Source organism: Schistocerca piceifrons, chromosome 1 (assembly GCF_021461385.2).
Source record: "Schistocerca piceifrons isolate TAMUIC-IGC-003096 chromosome 1, iqSchPice1.1, whole genome shotgun sequence".
In the NCBI taxonomy this organism is placed as follows: Eukaryota; Metazoa; Arthropoda; class Insecta; order Orthoptera; family Acrididae; genus Schistocerca; species Schistocerca piceifrons.
In genome coordinates this window covers 735,299,881-735,321,202 of record NC_060138.1, presented here as the reverse complement: position 1 = coordinate 735,321,202, position 21,322 = coordinate 735,299,881, and the positions used below count along the sequence as shown (strand labels likewise).

The following is a 21,322-nucleotide window of genomic DNA, read 5'->3' as shown; positions in this document are numbered from 1 at the left end:
ATTACCCGAATGTTGGACATGCTTGCAGTGATGGTGCATAAAATCGCACGAAACATCCAGCATGGCTGTCCATACAAAATCACCCATTTCAGGAGTTGCTTCCTGCTGACTTCCCAGCAAGGCAAACGTCCACTCTGGGATTTCTCGTTTGCATGGAAGTGGACAATGAATGACCACGGAACATTCTGTGGACAGACAAAGCTCCATTTCCATCTACAAGGACAAGTGAATACATAGACTACAGGCAATGGAAAATCTGCAAGCACATCACGGTACCACTTTATTCTAAAAAGGTGACTGTGTGTTGCAGGTTGAAAAAGCGTTGTTTATTGTCGAACCGTATTTTTTCAAGGAGATGAATCCTTTCAGTCTTGTTACCTATACAATCACTGGTAAATACTGCAACAGTCACATACACACCAATGTCATTCCACTCCTCCAATAACGTGGATGTGTGGGTAGGATTACTTTTATGCAAGATGGCCCTCCTCCACACATTGCACAGCCAGTGAAGCAGCTGCTGCAGAGATATTTTGAAATGCTAGAATTATCGCCCGTCACTTTCCCACAGCCTGGCTGTCCAGATCAGCTGATCTTAATCCACGTGACTTCTGGCTATCTGAATTATGTTGTTTTCAGTGCTCCAATTATGAATGTAGCTGAACTGAAAGCACGCATTTCGCAACGCATTCTGAATGTGACCCCTGAGACACACTGGTATGTTGTGGAACACGCTGTTTGCAAATTTTAACTTTTGTGAGGAAGCAGGGACAGCATATTGAACACGTGGCAGTCTCACGACAATTAGAAACCAATGTCATTTTGTTTTTAGGCAGTTTTTAGGTTCATGACATTTAAAACCAACCTCATTGTTGCTTTATATGTGGTTGTTGGCCTCATGACAAATAAAAAACTGATTTTTCCCCCATCAGTTGTGGTATGACCTTGCCATTGTGGATGGGCTTAACTAACAGTGCCACAATTGTAGACTGCCACACTTGTGTAGTCATGCACAATGAACAGAACGGATGATGTAATGTACAACTCAATCTATAGCCATCGTACTGTGATTCATCTGTCATTTGTAGCAAACCCCATTTACATTAAGATGCTTTCAGCACATTCTACTAGTAAAACTTCAGTTGAAGTTTGTTTTGTTGCATGATGTTTCCCCCTGCATCAATAATACGCTGTTCAAATTTTATGTCGTTCTAAACAGCAGTTCTCTTTCTACAGCATTTTGAACCGGAGCTTTGAATCTAATGTACATTGTATCAATAATTACATTTTGCAAGTCCCAGGATAAAATGCAGTCTTGTGAATGATGGTAATTAACAACAGTGGTAACTCCCAGCATTATACAATCAATCACATGGTTGGTTCTGTTGCACACTTAACACGGAGATGGAAGTTTGTGAAGCAAAAGCTTGTATTAGTAGTCCCACAGCAGAAGATTACATTTGCATCTGTATTCCATAATTCACAGTATGTTTGTGTCAGATGGTAATAACATAAAAATTATCCCAAACTGCATTTATTTCACCACATCTATCCACAAATGGTACGTGAGAAGAAAGTCTGTCGGTATGTCTCTGAATAAGCTGGAATTTCTCTAGTTCTAGAGTCATGGTACAATTGCTCTGGACAGATACTCTTAAGATATTCGAAGGTTGTGACGGATTCCCATGAGTGATCACTAATTCTGCAGTCAAATAATATTACCATATTTATTTGAGTACAGGATGATCCTTATTATAAAGCAACCCCCCTTTTTTTTCAAAAGGGCTTCCTGAGAAAAATTTATTTCCAACATATTCTAATCAAAATTACAAATTTTTTGTGACAAAGTACCTGTCAAAAAATTTAACATTATATCTATTCTAAATGTAAACCCTTTATTGCTTTCCACATTTAGAAAATACAAGGAGAAAAAAAATAAATGAAAAGAAATAGTGCAGGCTATTTTCTTTCTGGCAGTTTTTGCTTACAAATGCTCTCATCGTATCACTAATTTCAATCATTATCCTTATAGTATAGCTGTGAAATATAAATCGTCGTCATCACAAATATTTGGCTGTTTCTTGCAAATATGTTGCAATTTCTGAGGTTGTGGTTACTGTGGGACCTGAGAATAAAGACGTTTCTATCCAAATACATATCGGACTTCGCTTCTATACCGACATGAGAAAGTTACAATGATCTTGCTTCCAAACACATCATCTGCTCACCACTCTCTCATTGACTATGTAGAACAGCAGCGGACACATTCTCTTTCATTCCCATCATACATCACAGTGAGCACTGACTACATTGCACCACAAAATGCATAAGTATGCTACTGGCCTCTACCTAGACTTTTACTGTCTCCCGCAGAAATGAATACTTGTCGAGTAGTTGTCCAATTTTAAAGCCAATCAGTTTTAGCTACAAACTGATTCAGCAGGCAAACTGCAGTTTAAATATGGCAGATGTTCCTAAACAGCCAAAGTACACAGTATAGATTCCCATGGTTGGCAACATGACGTAATTTGCTGCCTACTCGCTACTCCCCTCCACACACTCCACTAGTTCTCAAACAAGCTGGTATCACCACTCACCCCTCTAACATTCCGTAGTGCTGTGCTTGAACAACAGTGAAATACAGACTGCAATGTACTCTAGAAACAGGTCATATGTAACAAAATCAACTAACACACAAATAAAAGATTGCAGTCACAATTCAGTCCAACTCTAAAACTTTTGCTCATCCAACCACCTACTGATGTGTTGGTAGTCTCCACAGTGGATCTTGTGCTTTAATTTATTCTCATTACAACAATTAGTCAGTTTTGTATGGTTTATTTTGTCTTCAGACATTTCATTCTGGATTAATTTTCCCTCTAGTTTCATCTTAATTTCACTATCATGTTCTAAAACTGATCAAAAGCTGCTAATGTTTTTATTTGCTCTTCTTAATATAAGAGCGGCAGCTTCTCATTTGCTACCAATTTAATATATCATTAAAGTCTCTCATAATCAAATAAAATATTGATCTACATTCAGAATCAAGTCATGTATTCTGAAGGACAACATGTCCACTTCTGAATCTTACCTTTACTTAAAAAGCAATATTAATGTTTGTGCACGGTATTGATACATGTTTGAGAACTTTTAGTGCAAATCTGTTCAAATACAAGAGTTTGTAAGATGATAGAATTTAGAGCTATTTCCTCCTGTGCTTCACAAAATTGTCATATTTTAAGCAGAACAACAGATTGTTGTAGTGGCTAGTTCAGTGTCTCGCATATCCCTTGCACTACTGCCACCCGAGTCAAATGTTACAAGACTGCTCGAGCAGCATCAATAATGTGTCAAGCGCTTTCATGTATCAGGAAATCTTGAGCCTGTTTGAACGTATCGCCTGTCCATCTCTGCCTTTCTGAATTCTTCAAAATAAATCTGCATGTAACCTCAATAGCCAAAGCATCAGCTGTAAATGTAAGACAGCCCAGCTGTAAATGTAAGACAGCTCAAATATAATCTATTCAACAACATCAATATGTTAACCTCAGCAGCAATGGTTTAATCTGCAAATATAAGATGACCCTGTATTTTTCGAGTGATGAATTTGGGAAAAAACCTCTCTTATAATCAGGTAAATATGTTATGTCCTTCTACCTATTTGCATACACTGCATTGCATTACATTCCATTTATTTATATTTAGAGTGAGCTGCCAATCTTTACACCAGACACTGATCACCTGGAAATATCTCTACATTTTTCTACAGTAAATCATCACCACTAGTGCTGATGTGGTGCTTCACATATTCCTTAAAATATCTACAGATGTGGGAGGGCAAACATGAGGAATATGAATAAAATAAATTTCTCTCTGCATTTCATTACTAGTTTCTAACAATGTCAGTTCCCTGTCAACAACTGCATTACCTGTAAATAAACACATGTGGCTATAAATGATACCTGCTAGCTCAATATATATATCCTTAAGAGTAATGGTCCTATCACTCTACCATGAGGTATACTGGGCGCTATTTTTGCTACTGATCATGTCTCCCCCCTGTAAGACTGGCACAATGGTTTATTTGGTAATGGTGCAAACTTGTGCTGAAGGTTTTCAAAGTCAAGAAACACGACATCAGAGCTCCACTCCCCTACTGCCTTCTGAATATTGTGAACAAAACCTGGGTACCACAGATTCAGCATTTATGGAAACCATGTCACTTTGTAATGGTTCTTTACTTACATGACCATTACGGCACTCCAACCCCAGTTCTCGATACCAGTAATATCGTACTACTTTTCTGCAAAGTAACAGACATATTTTTGTGACAATATTCACATTTGGTTTTATTAATGTATAGGTACTCCGATGTATCGATACATTACAGTGATATGGTTCTTGTGTGTATTCATTTCTGTGAGACTGTCATAATCTTAGACTTACTTTTAACAGTTTTGGTGCGAATGTGCACAGAGCAGTCTTTGTTTCACTTTGTAGAAGTTAAGTTGTTACTTCGCTTTGTAAAAGAACAGTCAAGTCTTGTGTGTGGTTAAAGTGGAAATTAAATATATGAAGACTGGTACAAAACTGTTTTCTTGATGATGTGACAATTAAGAAGAAGTATATGTGAATTTAAAAGAAGTTTAATAAAAATGTGGATCGTGAACACCAAGTCAAAAATTATTTCTACCACACCATTGTTTTGATGTGGGATTGTCTGATCATTTTAATTTCCTGAGAAACACATTTGTTAGGTCTTCAAATATTGCTAAAATACAGATCTGGACCTTCTAGCAGTGGAATCACCCTAGAAACAACAAGATGAGCCATAACAACTTCGATGAAATCTACGGGGAATCCATTCAAGATAAGTGCCAAAATTAATGACTTTTTTACAGTGACTTCATTATTTCCATTCTGACGATATCATCCACAGTCAATAACTTTGTTGTTGCCCAATGCGAACATATGCTGTGTGAGCAACATTATTAATCTGATTTCTAACCTACTTTGCAAGTGGTGGTATTGTTAGAAGTTCCTACACAGGAGTTGTTCAGTTTCCAGAAAAGCCACCACACATGATCACGAAACAAGTTTTATAATTATGCAGAAATTGTCATCAGTGAGTCACGTTTATCAAACTACACATTGATCTGACGAAACTGGTTGTCTTCTTCCAGTATCATTACCCATATCATTGTTCGAGAGAAGTATGGGAAACAGATGCTAGAAGAGAGGTCAGTTCCTTTGCACATTTAATACCGACTCTGATGGGCATTTCATCAGTTCTTATGGTCTTTCTTCCACTGTGATATCATTTTCCAACTGCACTTTCATTTATTTATGTATTGGCATGCATTAGATGTGCATAGGAACTGCATCATTGTCTTCAATTAAATAATCATTTTCAGTGAAATAGTAATTATTTTGACCTTTTTTTGATGTCATCAGAGATAATGAACATTTGGATGGAATACTTTGTTCCACTGACTGACTTTATGTACAACCAAAATTTTTTAAAGGTTTCCGAGGTTCATGAGGAAAGATGTTGCTTTCAAATTCATTGAATACTTCTTGCATAGCTGACCGTATGTTTATTTAGACTTCGCTCAAATTACATTTGTTAGAAAAGGCTTGGCTTCATTTGAATCTACTACAAGGCTCACTCTTCTTTCATAATTGCTTCCCAATATTACTACTGAACCTTGGTGTGCAGTTCTAATCCCTTATTACATCCCTTGGCGCCAATTTATCTAGAGCACGTCTGAATTTATGTTGGAGATCCTCCATATTCTCCTCTCCAAAGGAGAGTGTAGAATATACCAGTTCAGAAGAGACTGTGCAGCACCAGTGGATCTGATGCACACTTTTCACATGGACACTCACATGCTTATCAAAAAGCAGCACAATCTTGGAGTAGTGCTCTACACATAATGCAGTCCAACCTAGGCTACAACCTTGTCATAGAAGACAGTGCTTTACAAACAATCCAGTCCTACCCAGGTTACAGAAAATGCTTAATGTCTGAATGCCTTCCATCAACTTACTGTGTGCTACACGATTCTGTCCTTGCTCCTCTCCTCTTCATTATTTAGGAAATGACTTGTTGACTGTTGTGGTATGTTACACAATATCGTACAATGAGAGGCAAAAAGACTGCCCAGCCTGAATAATTAAGAGTCCAAGAACAGAGCATTGTGATGTCCAAGTTTAGAAGCGCCAGTGTTCACACCTCTAGCAGTCTGTGGAAGTTCAGCTCAGTGTTTACATCGTCAAATATAATAGTTAAGATACAGTATGTGTCGAGATTCATTGCAAATCATCATATCATTTCTTTTGAAGATCATGACTCGATTACATGAAACAGTTGAAATATAAGAACTCCACATTGGTAGAATTCTACAACGCCGAGCATTTTACATCTGTTTTAATGTCAGAGTGGGTAGGTTGATGGTTTACAAACAAAAAAGATGAGCATTCAAATCTAACTGGAGTCAATTGCCCGCCCCCCCCCCCCCCCCCCCTTTGACCTGTGCAGGTAGTATTTTAAACCTTGATTCGCTACAAATTGTGCAGTTGTAGTCTTTTCCAGGATCCACATTCTTTCAAAAGATTCCATTTTATAACAGTCTAATCTTCAAACAAACAGGGAAATAATCATAGTAAAAATATTGAAAATAGACGTATTTATTTCTAATTATTTCGACCTCCACCTGGTGTGTGTATAGTTTTCAGCTAAGACAAACATATCAGGTGATTGGCATACGTCATAGGTCTGCTTCAAAATCGCTGATGTGAATGTTTGTGAGGGAATAACTGCTCTCTTTGAAAACAATGTTAGGACATCCTAGGCAGGACACTGTTATAGTATTGATGCTTCCACAGATAGGTTATGGATTTAATGATTTGGAGATAATGGTGAGGTAGCGAGACGTTGAATACCTAAAGACCCTGAGTCTCTACGTGGTGACAAGATTAAGAACAGATTAGGGTGGCCCAAAATACTCCTTTGTCAATCATTTGAGAACCAACGCGAGCTTCACATTTCCCGGGCTCATCAAGAACTGCTCTTAGAAGAGCAAAGGACCATGGAATCAGGTCCCATTGTGCTCTTATCAAAGAACCCCTGTCTGACAATTGTGAGTTCCTGGGAAGATGTTAATTGGATGAAAGCCATTTTCCCCAACATGTGCACAATTGAGTCCACGAGCAGAGGTCCTGCTCTTGTTTACTACACAGATGGGTAACAACATGACAAGCTTCATGGACACATATGCTGAAGTGGACATATAAGTATGAAATGTTGCAGCTTGATGTCTTATATGGGTGTAGTAACTTCAGAACATAACCAAGGCAAGTTCAAGTCAGCATGTCATGAACATTTCCTTGAAAATGTAATCATTGCTGGTGCTTGAGTTTGGTACCCTGTAGGACATCTCACTTACCAGCATAATAATTATCCCTCACACACTAGCATTAGCAGAGTTGGCTGGTTTCAAAGGAGGAGGAATATTATTCAATGCCTTCTGTGGCCTCCAGTCACCTGATCTCAATCCCATAGAGCACATATGGCCTAAAAGTAGACTCTGTGGAACAATTGGCCAGACCTTCCTTCGGGAGCCATGAATGTACAATAGGATTTGGCTTATTTTCCATGGGAGAGAAGTGTCATGAATGAGGCTTCTTCCATAGACTTGTAAATTCTATGCCTTGAATGATACAAGCTGTTCTTGATGCCAATGGCATGTTGACAAAATACTGAAGCTATACATAGCCTACTCTTCATTTTATTTTATTTCATTTTTCTGTAAAAGCCTACACAGTTACTAACCAACATATTAATTTCAAAATACAAGTCTACGTGCTACTATATTATTTGAATTTTATGGGAGGTGAGATGAATATACCCTCCAAGGTTGATTATTTTTATTTTTGTGGGAGGTCAAACAAATATTATCTCACAAGGAAGATTATTTATAGATGTCAAATTCACAAACAATAATTAAACAATGGAAAATCCAGAATGGAATGAAACAATATAATGAAAAGTGTAGCTGCTACTCCCCGTATAGCAGATATGCTGAGTCACAGAAAGGCACAACAAAAAACTAAAATTAGTTATTTCCTGAAGAGAATATTGAAAAAAGTAAAACAAAGAAAATATAATCTAATAGGGGAAAAAAAAGACTGCGGTGAGAGCTGATCTGACACACACTACAGCTACAAGTACAGTAAGCTGACACCTATCAAAGAGCTTCTTTCTAGTGTTAACAGCCAAATAGGCCTACTGTAGTTCAAGAATGAATATTAAAAGCAGAAACAACAGATATTGGAAGGCACATCCACTTGCTCATGTAAACTGCATGTAAGGACATAGAAAAACATGCCGATCAGCTGATACATTTCTCTTAGCTGAAAACTATACAGACATCAGCTAGCATTCGAAGTAATTAAAAATAAATACATTCATTTTCAATATTTTTACTACGACCATTTGTCTGTTTGTTTAAGGATTAGACTACTATAAAATGGATAAAATAGAATCTCTTGGAAGAATGTGGAACCTAGAAAAGCCTATAACTGCACAATTTGTAGCGAATCAAGACTTAAAATATTATCTCGACAGGTTTTCTTTTTTTAAAAAAAAAAAAAAAAAAAAAAAAAAAAAAACCCCTCTTTCTTGCTTGAATAATGATTTTCAAAAGAAATTATATGATGAGTTAAATTGTAATGAATCTCAACATATCTATTTCTAAATATTATATTGCTGCTATTTGACAATGTAAGCACAAAGCTGAAGCTCCACAGACTACTACAGTTGTCAACACTGGCACTTCTGAACTTGGGCACCACAATGCTCTGTTCTTGCACTCTAAATTATTCAGGCCGGGCAATCTTTTTGCCTCTCTTTGTACATGGATGAGGAATCATTAATCACATGCGGTGAACATTTGGATGACTTGAGATGCAGCATGGTGACTGCGATACCCAACTGCACCAGTTAATTTCAAGCAAAAGTGTTACAAATAAGTGATAAGAAGTATGTTGTCTTAGACCAAGATCGAATGCCCACATAACAAAAAATCACCAAGGATTTATATACTAGGCATGAAAGCCTACACTGCATGATAGAAGAAACTCATATTTTGCTTATGGCCTGTATATAGTAGGTTATGTAACTGGAGTTGTAATAGAATTAAATCAATAAATTATGATGAAATTGTCAAAAATAAGACATCAGTTCATACTGCAGTAACAGAACAATGGAATGGTGCTAAACAGTTTGTATTACTAATGGTTGGTAGCACGTTTTCAGGTTCCAAGCAATGTTGACTATTCAGCTAAAAACCCCAAAGCATACCATCAATCAATGATGCAGAGAAAACTATTAATTCATGCCGCTTTAAGGTATTACAGCACCTAAATGCCACATCACTAGCATGCAAAAATTTAAATAATATTAAATGCAGTTGCAACTTTAAAAGTCCTGCAATTCAATAATAAATCTTTCCCAAATAGTCATAATAGTTAGTGGTGGGCATAAGACATCCTGTGAAACTTTACTACATGCCTTCCCTGAAAACTACCAGGAACAGGTAGTTGGAATCCCACTCATGATGGAAATATATTGGATCTAATGGCAACAAACAGACCTGACCTCTTGGAGGATGTCCATACAGAAACTGATATCATGAACATGATGTGGTTGTGGCAACAATGATTACCAAAGTACAAAAGACAACTAAAACAAACAAAAAGATATATATGTTTGGTAAACTAGATAAAAAATCAGTAGTGGAGGAATTTTACAATTTCAGCACAGGGCAGGAGTATGTAGAGGAAATCTGGCTTACATTTAAAATAATGGTTGACCATGCAATGGATAGATATGTACCCAGTAGAACAGTTCATAGTGGGAGCAAACCTCCATGGTATACAGTCACTGTAAAGAAACTTCTACAAAAACAGAGATTACTGCACAGTAGGTATTTAACAAAGCATAGGGCTATAAATAGAGAGTTGCTGAAAGAAACACGTTTTGCTGGCATGAGAGCAATGCACGACGCCTTCATTGACTATTGTAGCAGAATATTGTCAAGTGGTCTTTCACAGAACCTAAAGAAATTCTGGTCATATGTAATGGCCAATAGTGGCACAAAAGTTAGTGTAAGTCCCATGGCAAATGAGACAAGGACTGAAACTGAGGGTAGCAAAGCAAAAGCTGAACTCCATTTTCAAATGTTCCCTTACAAAGGAAAACCCAGGAGAACTGCCCTGATTTAATCCTTGTACCACTGGAAATATTAATGAAATAAGTATTTATTGAGAAACAGCTGAAATTGTTAAAACTGAACAAAGCTTCAGGCCCAGATGGAATTCCTGTCAGATCCTATACTGAATTTGTGGTTTAGTTAACCCCTCTTTTAACTATATTTTATCGTAGATCCCTTTAACAAAATACTGTTCCCAGTTCTTGGAAAAAGACGCAGGTTATGCCCATCTACAAGAAAGGTACCATAGTAGAAGTGTTCCACAAAACTATCATCCAATATCCTTGGCATCGATTTGTTGCAGAATCTTACAACATATTCTGCACTCAAACATAATGAGGTATCTTGAACAGAACGACCACCTCAATGCCAACCAACATGGATTTCGAAAGTATCAGTCATGCGAAATGCTGCTCGCATTTTTCTCACACGTTATACTGAAAGCTTAGGACAAGGCAACCAGGTAGATGCAGTATTACTTGATTTCCGAAAAGCATCTGACTCAGTACTACACCTACACTTATTGTCAAATTTACTACTCCACAGGGTGAAATTTGTGACTGGATTGAGGTCTTTTTGGTAGGGTGGACTCAGCATGTTATTTTGGATGGAGAGTCATCAGATGTAGAAGTAACTTCATATATGCCCCAGAGAAGTGTGTTGTGACTCTTGCTGTGCATATTTTATATTAATGACCTTACAGACAATGTTAACAGTAAAATCGAGCTTTCTGCAGATGATGCAGTTATCCATGAAGATGCACATCTGAAAGAAGCTGCACAAATATTCAGTCAGATCTTGATAAGATTTTGGTGTGGTGCAGAGATTGGCAACTTTCCCTAAATGTACAGAAATGTAGAATTTTGCACTTCACAAAACGAAAAACTGTATTATCCTATGACTATATCAATGAGTCCGTAGTGCACACGGCCAACTCGTGCAAATACCTGGGTTTAACACTGTGGAGGGATATGGAGTGGAGTATCACACAGATTCAGTAATGGGTAAAGCAGATTACAGACCAGTTTACCGGTAGAATACTGGGGAAGTGCAATCAGTCTACAAGGGAGATTGATTACAAGTCATCTCAGTGACCAGTTCTAAAATATTGCTCCAGTGTATGGGACCCACACCAGACTGTACTAACAGGGGATATGGAACATATACACAGAAGGGCAGTACGAATGGTAACAGGTTTGTTTGATCTTTGGGAGTGTGTCACAGAGATGCTGAAGGGACTGAACTGGAAGACTCTTGTAGATAGATGTAAACTATTCCGAGAAAGTCTGTTAAAAGTTTCATGAAACAGATTTAAATGATGACTGTAGGAATATACTACAACCCCCTACGTATCACTTACATAGGAATCCTCAGCACGAGATTAGAATAACTGCTGTATGCACAGAGCCATTCAAACGATCATTCTTCCCATGCTCAATACATGAATGCAACAGGAAGAAACCCTAATAGCTAGTACAATGGGACGTAGCCACTGCCATGCACCTCCTGGTGGTTTGCAGAGTATAGATTTAGATGTAGAATCCAATTTACCATATCTGTATGAATATCACAGTATGGAAGATATAGTAAAGTCATGAAAATAACACATATACTGATGAACCAAAACATTACTTCACAATGAGGACCACTTCCAGTCCAAATTTAATCATCTGAAGTGTGTGTTCCGAAAGAATGGCTATGGGGCATGTGACATCCAGTCAGTGTTCTCATAGAAAAAGAAATGTGAAAATGTTGAACACTTATGTCATGAGCAACCAACTGCATTCCTTCTCTTTTGTGCACTACAATCAGCAAAATAGGGAGAGTCCCGGGAAGATGAGATATCAGATATATTTTCTGATGTACTAAGAAGATAAAGCAGATACTACACCCTGTTAAGGACAGTCTAGTTCTCAATTTACAACATCCCATCTGAGTGCAGAAGCAATTACATTGGTCAGCCCATCTGCACCATTTCTGACTGCAGTGCAGAACATCAACAGCATATTAAAAATCGAGAACTGGATAAATCTGCAGTTGCTGAGCACAGCCTTACAAACAAATATAAAATACTGTTTGAAGAAACAAAAGTTTTGTCCCAGACTTCCACATACTGGGACTCTAATTAAAGAGGCAGTAGAAATAAGAATGTGTGAAAATACCTGCTACCATGATGGCAGATATAATTTTAGTAGGGCATGGAAGTGAGCGCTCTATGCAGAGGAGAGCCAGAGATATTTGTTCCAAAGTTTGCATTATGGCAGGAGTGGTAGTGCCACCAACACAGACACTGACACCATCTGTGACAGCATGACGTCACTACTAACCGATCAGAAGCCGTCTTTGGGCTATATAGGGCCAGCACAGCAGCAATTTTGACAGTCATCTGCTTGTGATGAAGACAATGGAGGTTTTACCCCGAACTGCTGTCATAAGAAGTCAGAGGTGTTTTATACAACACTGACGTTGTGAAAGAATCCATTGCCATTATTATCCCCTACTAAATAGTACGTTGGTCCACTTTAGAAATGCAGTACAGCAGCAGTTCTGTGTGGTAATTCCTTAGGAGGTTTCTGGAGCTATGTGCCATCAGATGTCTACGCACAGGTCATGCGGTTTAAATAACTTATGGGTCCTTGGATTCTGGGTGCATAACTGGTTCTCGATAGCATCCCTGATCAGGTGAATTTAGTGCCAAGACATTGATGTGACTTCACTATCATGCTCCTTGAACCACTGTAGCATGCTTCTGGTATTGTGACACTGACAGTTATCTTGCTTGAAGATGCTACTGCTGATGGAGAAGAAATGAAGCACAAAGGATGCAGGTGATCTGCAATTATGTTCATGTAGTCATATGCCTTTAGTTATTACCACCAGTTCCATAGATGGCATAATAATGTCCCCACCAACCTGTGTCTGAGGAGTGGTGCATGTTGCAAGCAACTGTTCACCTGGATGACAGTGAATATGGACACGACCAACATCCTGGCGTACCAAGAAATGTGGTATATCTGATCAGGCAAAATCTATCATTTGATCCTTTGATCCACAGTCCGATCTTTATGATTGCGTGTCCCTCACCCCACACACCTTCACAGCTAGTGTAAATGTAATTTAAAACAATGTGCATGTTTCTAACTGATTCCAATCTGCAATCTTAATCAACAATGTTGTGACATGAGAACTTGTAGGAATGGTGTGCCACAGAGCACCAATGTGTTGAACAATGTGCACCGAATGGTGTGCTCATAAACACTTGTACCTTCACCAATTGCAGACAGATCACCACCTATCCTGCTTTACAGAGCAGGTAAGCATCCAACTCTGCATTCTATGCTTGTTTCCACATGCCAGGCCATAATAACCTGCCCTCTGTCAAAGTCCCTTATGTCAGTGGATTTCCCCAGTTGTGATCCATATTGTAGACACAATGATTCTCCTGTCACCTATGCTCCACTTCTATACTTTCCTTATCTCATGTACCTGCAATATCACCAGGTGGCATTCAACCTTGACTAGTTAAAAGTTGGTACCAGTATTTTAGTTCTGAATAATTGGTATTTTTTGGTTATTTGATTGGTCTTGGTTATGACAGGTATTTTTTCATTTTTTACTAAAAACCAGGTAAAAAAACTGATACATCGATTTGCCTTAGCAGCAATGCTAATTTTTTTTTATTTTTAAATGGAATTTTCTATCAAATGCGTAATGTTTATTTGTGAAATTTCTATTGCTTTGAAATACTGAGTTGTTAAAGAAAATGTGAAAAACTATCAATGCTATTTAAATAGCAATGCTGATGTAGTCTAGCAAAAAAATACATAACGTAAGAGTCAGTACAGCATTGCTGAAATAGTAATGTATAGTACACGTAAGCAGAAAACATTCACAATGTCCTTTGGGAGAGAAGGTAAATTTGACTGACATACCTATTATTTTATTGCTGTGATATAAACTTGGGATGATAACTGAACCCTTAATTTCGAGGTGAAAACTTGATATCATCGAAAACTGACGATGCAGGAAAGTCATCAACTCAAGATCTTTTGCTCTCACCATTATCACACCTATTTCCTCCATCTTCGCCATCTTTATGGGAGACACTGACGCTGGTTTCTGCCACAGTCTAAATCTCATACAGATCGAGGTATCCTACTCCTTCACCTTCATTAGCAGCTTTCAATGCTTGTTGAAGTTTACATTTATTGCTGGAAATAATAGCAATTTAAAAAACTGAAAATCAGTTATTTCAGTAACAGTTATTTCAAGCGGTTTTAACTGTCACATTACGCAGAAGACAAAAAGTACCAGTATAAATGAAAACCAGTTGTTTTAGCTATAGCCGCATCGCTATCTTGAGGTGAGCAGTGATCATAATGTTCTGGCTCATCAGTGTAATAAAGTATCAGGAAGTCAAATCAGGTTGGAGCTCTAATTGCAAAAGATATGCATGACAACAAGTTAAAAACTTATACTTAGTTATCAAGGTAGAAGTTGTAATTGTTGAGTAGAACTTTAAAACTTTCAATACCTTAGTCTCAACACCATCTAACACATTAGGAACATCACCAAATAGTGTAAGTCCATCCTTTTGTCCATAAATAACAGTCAGAAACACATCTCAACTCATTTAAGAAACTGGGAGAAGGGGTTTAAAAAAAAAAAAAATTAGCAATTGTGATATGTTTCAAGAAAAGTAATAACCAGATAAAGATGTAACCAAAATTAATAAACAGATATTGTCTCTTTCAGTCCCTCATAAACCCAATTCTTCGCAAAAACACTTCTCACAGAACTATACATTTTCTTTGAATTGTTTATCCTATGGATGTTTCATGCCTATGTAATGTTCAAAATTATCTTGAGTACAGATTATTCGATCTAAAAAGTACATGACTTGTCATCTGACAATGATATATTCATTTCTCATTAGTAATAAGTGTTTAACATCATTCTTGGAAAAACAATACCATACTCAGTGCTGTAGCAAAATGAGTGAGAGGCAGGGAATTCATGTGACCTAAAAATTCTGAATGTATTCCAATACATCAAATCAAATTCCAATAGAAATTTGCGTTTCTAACACTGAATTCAGAAAATGATCTTATAAAGGACTTTTGCTACATGCATGGTTCTCAGTTTCTATAAACCTGTTAATATGAGATCTGAATACAAGCAGCACTTACAGGATCATCAATGACAGACTATGGGGAACTACTTAAAATGCTTTAATAAACTGTATAATTATAAGGAAAAATGTAATATTAAATTCTGTCTCATTTTGGATGTAACAAAGTCTAACATTATCTACAGAAAGCTTTTGGACAGAAAACAGTTTATCTGAACACCAGTCTTAAAATGTTGTTATGATAGGTTTCCTCAGCTGGAGAGACTAGGCATTTGAAACCTAAATTCACAAATAGTGAAAACCATGCATGAGTCATGGAAAGCCCAACATACAGAACATAATTTTGTTAAATGGCAGGTAATCGTTGTTGTACATAAATGAATGTCTTGATAACTGTTGCAGAAATTTGGCTAAACAGAATTTGTTGTGTTAGGATAGAGGGAAGCACGTAAATAAACAATAAATCTCAAACAAAAATGAAGAAAGCCAACCACTACTTGAGGCTGATTGACAGTTGATAGACAAAACAGTAGACCAGCACAGAGGTGGCATTAACTCTTGAGTTACCATAGTTTGCTTGTCTAAGGACATAATCTCACATACACAACCAGCAGATAACAAATGCACCCATCTGTAACAATGGTGAGATTTGCCATAGCTGTGAGTGAACGAGTTCGGGTGTCCGTTGGTTGTGTATGTGAGATTGTGTACTTGTACTAAAAGAAAGTGGTAGCTTGAAAACTGGTAACATTTCTGCACTGTTGCATGTTTCTATGTACCATACATCACCAACAACAGGCAAATCATCACATTTCCTCAATTGTGCTTGTCCATCTTCATTCAGAAATTTTCATTTTTGTAGCAAAGTACTTCAGATAATATTATTTTAACCTTGTACAAAGAGATTATAATTAGTTGACATATTCTTAATGAATCTACGAACCTTGCCTAAGTAACTTGGCCATTTTCTTGAAATTAGCCTGAAGAACCACTGGGCATCTTCTGAGCCTGCTTATTAGTATTCTTCTGGTGAGAGCATATGAAGGCATCTGTGACCGATGAGGGTACTTCTTGATTGTATTCTCTGACTTACTAACAATTCTCTCAACTTGTGTTGATGCGATATCTTCATTTGAGCAATCTTCATTTGACGTGAAATCAGTACCACCTACATATTTGGCAAAAATAACAGTATTCTTCTTAGGACTTTTCAAAATGCGCGAAGAATGTCTCTGCACTTGAGATGACAGGGTCCCTTCACGGCTCTCACTAGGCACAATGCTTATGGGTTGAAGGACTGTCACAGACAAAGTGCTTTTTTTTACATTTTTTGGATGAGATGTTATCGAAACAACAGTCTCATTAGATTCTGTCTGCTCATTGTTTCTGATTAATGGGGACTGTCTCCGCTTCTTTAAGCATGGTTCCCCATACCCTTCTTGAGTATTTGATGGCTCATTAATTTCACCTCTCATATCAGCATATGAAACCGCTGTAACAGAGCCATATTCATTATTACTATTACCTGAAAGTACAGAAGAATTTCTTTTATTTTGTGAATGGCCTCCCTTAAAATTTTCCTCAGAGAATGAAGGCATATCTCTTGTTTCAGTGTCTCTTGTAGCATTTTGTTCCTCCCACTCTATTTTCTGTAGAGACTTATTCTGTCTCTTTACAGGATATAAATCAGGGATCTTGTTGTGCACATGTCTGTCTTGCAGTAATGCAGCATGGTGCAGCTTTACACTTCGGGGAGCAGGTTTCATTCGTGACAGGAGGGTATCGTTAATGAATGGTTTGGATGGAGGTGAACTTCTAAAAATATCTGGTTTAGTGGGTGTCACTTCACCTCTGTTATTGACAAAGCTACCTACTTCTAATGGTGATCTGGGCTGTAAACTCATATCCATGTCAAATCTATCTGATGACATCTTGGGCTCTAATTTCATTTCTTCTTCTGGCTTCATTTGTAATAATGATTCATCTTCTGTCTGAATGGATGATTTACACAAGTTTCTATTTACGCAAGGAGTCTCGTCAAGCAGCTCTGGAATAGGCTCTGCCGGTAGCATGGAATCTGTTACAGACATGCAATTTTCTTGAGAAGCAATTATGGTTGCACTGGATATGGAAGGTGTTACATCCATACTCTCACCATTACTTCCAGGAATTTCTTTTTCAGGAGAACCATCTATTGTTATGCATTCTGAAGAATCATTCATAACTACTGGTTTTTCATTAGTGATATCTACAATGGGCAACACTTTTGGAGACACTGGTACTTCATGCAGATCATCTGCATCATCTGAAAGACACAGATCAATGGTTGTAGGCAGTTCTATAATGTCACAGTCTGATGAATCAGATACAGATATATTCACAGCTCTTTCAGAAAGGTAAGGTGTTTGTATTATGACATCTTTCTCTTCTTCGCTTTTCACAATTTTGTTTAATGTTTTTTCTAGCATCACTTCATCAGTGTGGCATAATGACTTTTCCTGTAATGACTGTGCAACTTTCAAGTCTGTATTAATCTTTGAGGAATCATTATCAAACAAACTGTCTGTATCCTTTGCCTGAGATTTATTTTGTGTATGTGATATTGCTGGCTGCTGTACATTTTCAAGACTGTCAAGAACTTTATCATCACTCAGTGCAGTTATGGCTACTTTTACATCTTCAACACATGATGAATCTTTACTTGTTGGTCTCTTAAGCACATTTCCATGTGTAACTGGTGCAGAATCTATTGCAATACACATTTCCTCGTCCTGTCTACAATGCTCAGTAACAACCCGAAGTGACTGTCTTCCAGTTTGTGTAACGACTGATGGATCTGACTTTTCATTTTTAAAAGGTTTATTCTGCATATTGGTATTTCCAGCTTTTTCCCAACTGCACACTGCGCTGTCACTAGAATTGCATTCTATCTTTATAACAGAGGTTGCTACATTACTATTTAGGCGTTTGGATGGATTCTGTGACTTTAAGCTGTTATTTGATGATACCTCTGTTGTAGTATTTAATTTTTCAGTTTTCAGTTTGGTACAAGGTGATGTAGGATTGTCATTAAGAGATTCAACACTCCAATGACACATGGTCTTCTCAATACAGCATAGACTTCCTAAATGAACACCTCCAGTTGAATCTAAAGTTGTAAACATTTCTCCAAGTCTTCTTGATTTTTCTTCTGCGCCACCAGCATCACTTTCCGGTGATTCTTTCTTGACAGAGATAGATGACCCAAAAATGTCCTGTGTGATTTTCTCAGTGACATCCTCCAATTTTGTTTCGGACAAGCAAATATCAGTTGTTTTAGGCCTCACATAATCCAACTTTCCATTGTTATTTGGTACATGAGCCATCAGTACAGTGTCTTCCAATTTTTGGTCAGCAGAGGCTGCACTGACTTCCCTGTTGTGCAGGGTGTCACTTTCTTCCACTTTCCCAGATAAGGAAATTTGATGTTCGCTAACAGGCTTTTTTGTATAATTTTTTTCTTCATCTACCTTCTCTGTTGTAAATGAAATGGAAGTGTTAGTCTCATTCTGGTTCTCTTCACATTTCTCAGTAGGACATTGAGTATTATTTCTCAGCGTATCTGCGTCATGCATCAAGGAACTATTTCCAACCAATTGGAGCAAATCATCTTTAGGGACCTTTGCATATTCCTTTGCAGATTGTTGCAGACTATCCAGCATACAATCTGCAGACTTCGAACGATAGGACCTTGGTGCAGCAGAATTTTTTTTATTCCATTTATTCCCAGTAATTACAGAAGTTAAATATTTATTTTTTAAAGAGTTTTCATTTTCCATCTGAACACTGCTAGACTTCACTTCACTCAGACTAACATCCAATTGTTTTAACACAACAGTGTCTTTAATCCTCTCCTTTATTTCAGATGTGTGTTCATCACTTCTGGCTGGTTTCCTGGTATGTTGTTCTGTTTCTAAATTGTGTGTTTGTCCTTCTGGAACAATTTTCTCACAGCTATCAATTGGGCTCCCTATATTATGACTAACAGATATCTGATCAACAGCCACATCCTTTATTATTCCAGAAAATTCATCTGAATTTTTAGGACTACAGGGTGTATCAACATTTGAGAGATTTGTCTGATGTCCTGGACATGATGTTTTTTGTACAATTACATTACTTTTATCATTACAGATGTCACCAGAATGTTTATCGGTTCTCTGCTCTGTGAGTACTGGGACTGACTCTGTGGACCAGCGGGATCCGGTTTCACTATATGGAGAGTTGGAGTATGACGCACTTTCTTGTTGGTGGGGTTGTTCTGAACATGAGCTACTGGTTTGTATTTCATGAACATTTGGTTTCACAATTGCTGTCACAGGTTGTGTCTTCCTTTTGCTAAGAAGATTAACAACTATAGGTCTCTTTATACAGCGAGATAATTTAGGTATACCTGAGAATACTGACGCTGGTTCTAATACTTTTCTCTTTTTGTACAAACACTTTAGACACAACTTTTTCTCAACACCAGTTTTTTCACAAATACATTCATTTAAGTTTTTTTGATATTCAGGTCTCTGTTCTTGTGTAGTTTCTCTTTGGCTGTCACTATTTGCTGAACCAGTTAATGGCGACGATTTGGAATTCCTTTTTTCAAGTACCGAAGATATAAATCCAGAAATATTTTTATCAAGCAAATCAGTTACTGCTGACAAATATTTATTTTCTGATGTTAATTGGTTATCAGTTACCAGAGGCTGTCGCGATGATGCAATATTTCCAATTTTAGTACTGATAAGCGAGTTAGTACGATGTACTGTTACAGAGCACACTGGGGTAGTCACAGTACCATTACTAAATGCTTCAGATTTGGAACTATTTTCATTTTCTGTTGGCAATAAAGCACCTGCAATAGTTGTCACTGATTCCACTTCCTGGCTTCTTTCATTCTTGCTGGGAAGAAGTTTCTTAAGGTGAGAAACGAGTGGTGAGGGTTTTTGTGGTTGTGCGGTTGATGACTTGGAGTTCTCTTCTTGAACTTCTGATTTTATGCTGGGAGGTGGTGTAGATGGTGGTGGTGGCGATATTGGAAGAGGTGGCTGTTCTATTTTCATCTCTTTTGGTGGGAGGGGAGGCTGACCAGGTGGGAGAGGCGGTTGTCCAGGTGGGAGAGGCGGCTGTCCAGGTGGGAGAGGCGGCTGTCCAGGTGGGAGAGGTGGCTGTCCAGGTGGGAGAGGTGGCTGTCCAGGTGGGAGAGGCGGCTGTCCAGGTGGGAGAGGCGGCTGTCCAGGTGGGAGAGGCGGCTGTCCAGGTAGAAGGCTTTGGGGAAGTGTGAGCACTTTCTGTGTCAAAGAAGCACTGGACTGGTTATCTATTATTGCAGTATTATGCCGTGTGGCAACTGAAGGAACAGGAATTGGGTTTTCACATGACACAGAAATATTATCTTTGAGACGAGGATCCCTACAACTTGGATATGGAGATGTCCTGCTTAGTGATTGAGTGCTTGTATTTTGAGAGTGTAAAACTTGCTGAACATTTATTTTCATCTGAGTTTGAGACTGAGGAGTATTTTGGGGACTCTGTATGATATTGGGCACCTGCTGTCCACTCTGCATTACATATGGAGCAGTATGATTTCCAGCCTGTGGAGGATACTGGGCAACATTATGTGGTACAAGATTTGGCTGATATTTCTGAGGCTGGTTGTAGACAGGTGGAGGCACACTCATATTTTGTCTGTTCACTGGTGAGTCATAAGTGCTCTGCAACAGTCCAAAAATCAAAGAACAATTACATCAATAAACTTTAAATTACACACACAAAATATAACATACAATTAATAATAGTTTACAAAGAAATTTTAATGAGATACCAGAAAATATGAAAGACTACTGACAATTTAATCTTCCAGATAAAAATGCCACAGTTACTGTAT

General features: G+C 37.8%; 1 protein-coding gene across 1 annotated transcript in view; it reads right to left on the bottom strand.

The window, feature by feature from the left end:
- Window positions 1-21,322, bottom strand: part of LOC124711366 — a 104,204-nt gene that overhangs the window by 34,492 nt on the left and 48,390 nt on the right. The window contains exon 8 of the mRNA XM_047241412.1: window positions 16,349-21,149. Coding sequence (XP_047097368.1) covers window positions 16,349-21,149 — 4,801 coding nt within the window. The remainder of the gene's footprint in view (window positions 1-16,348; window positions 21,150-21,322) is intronic.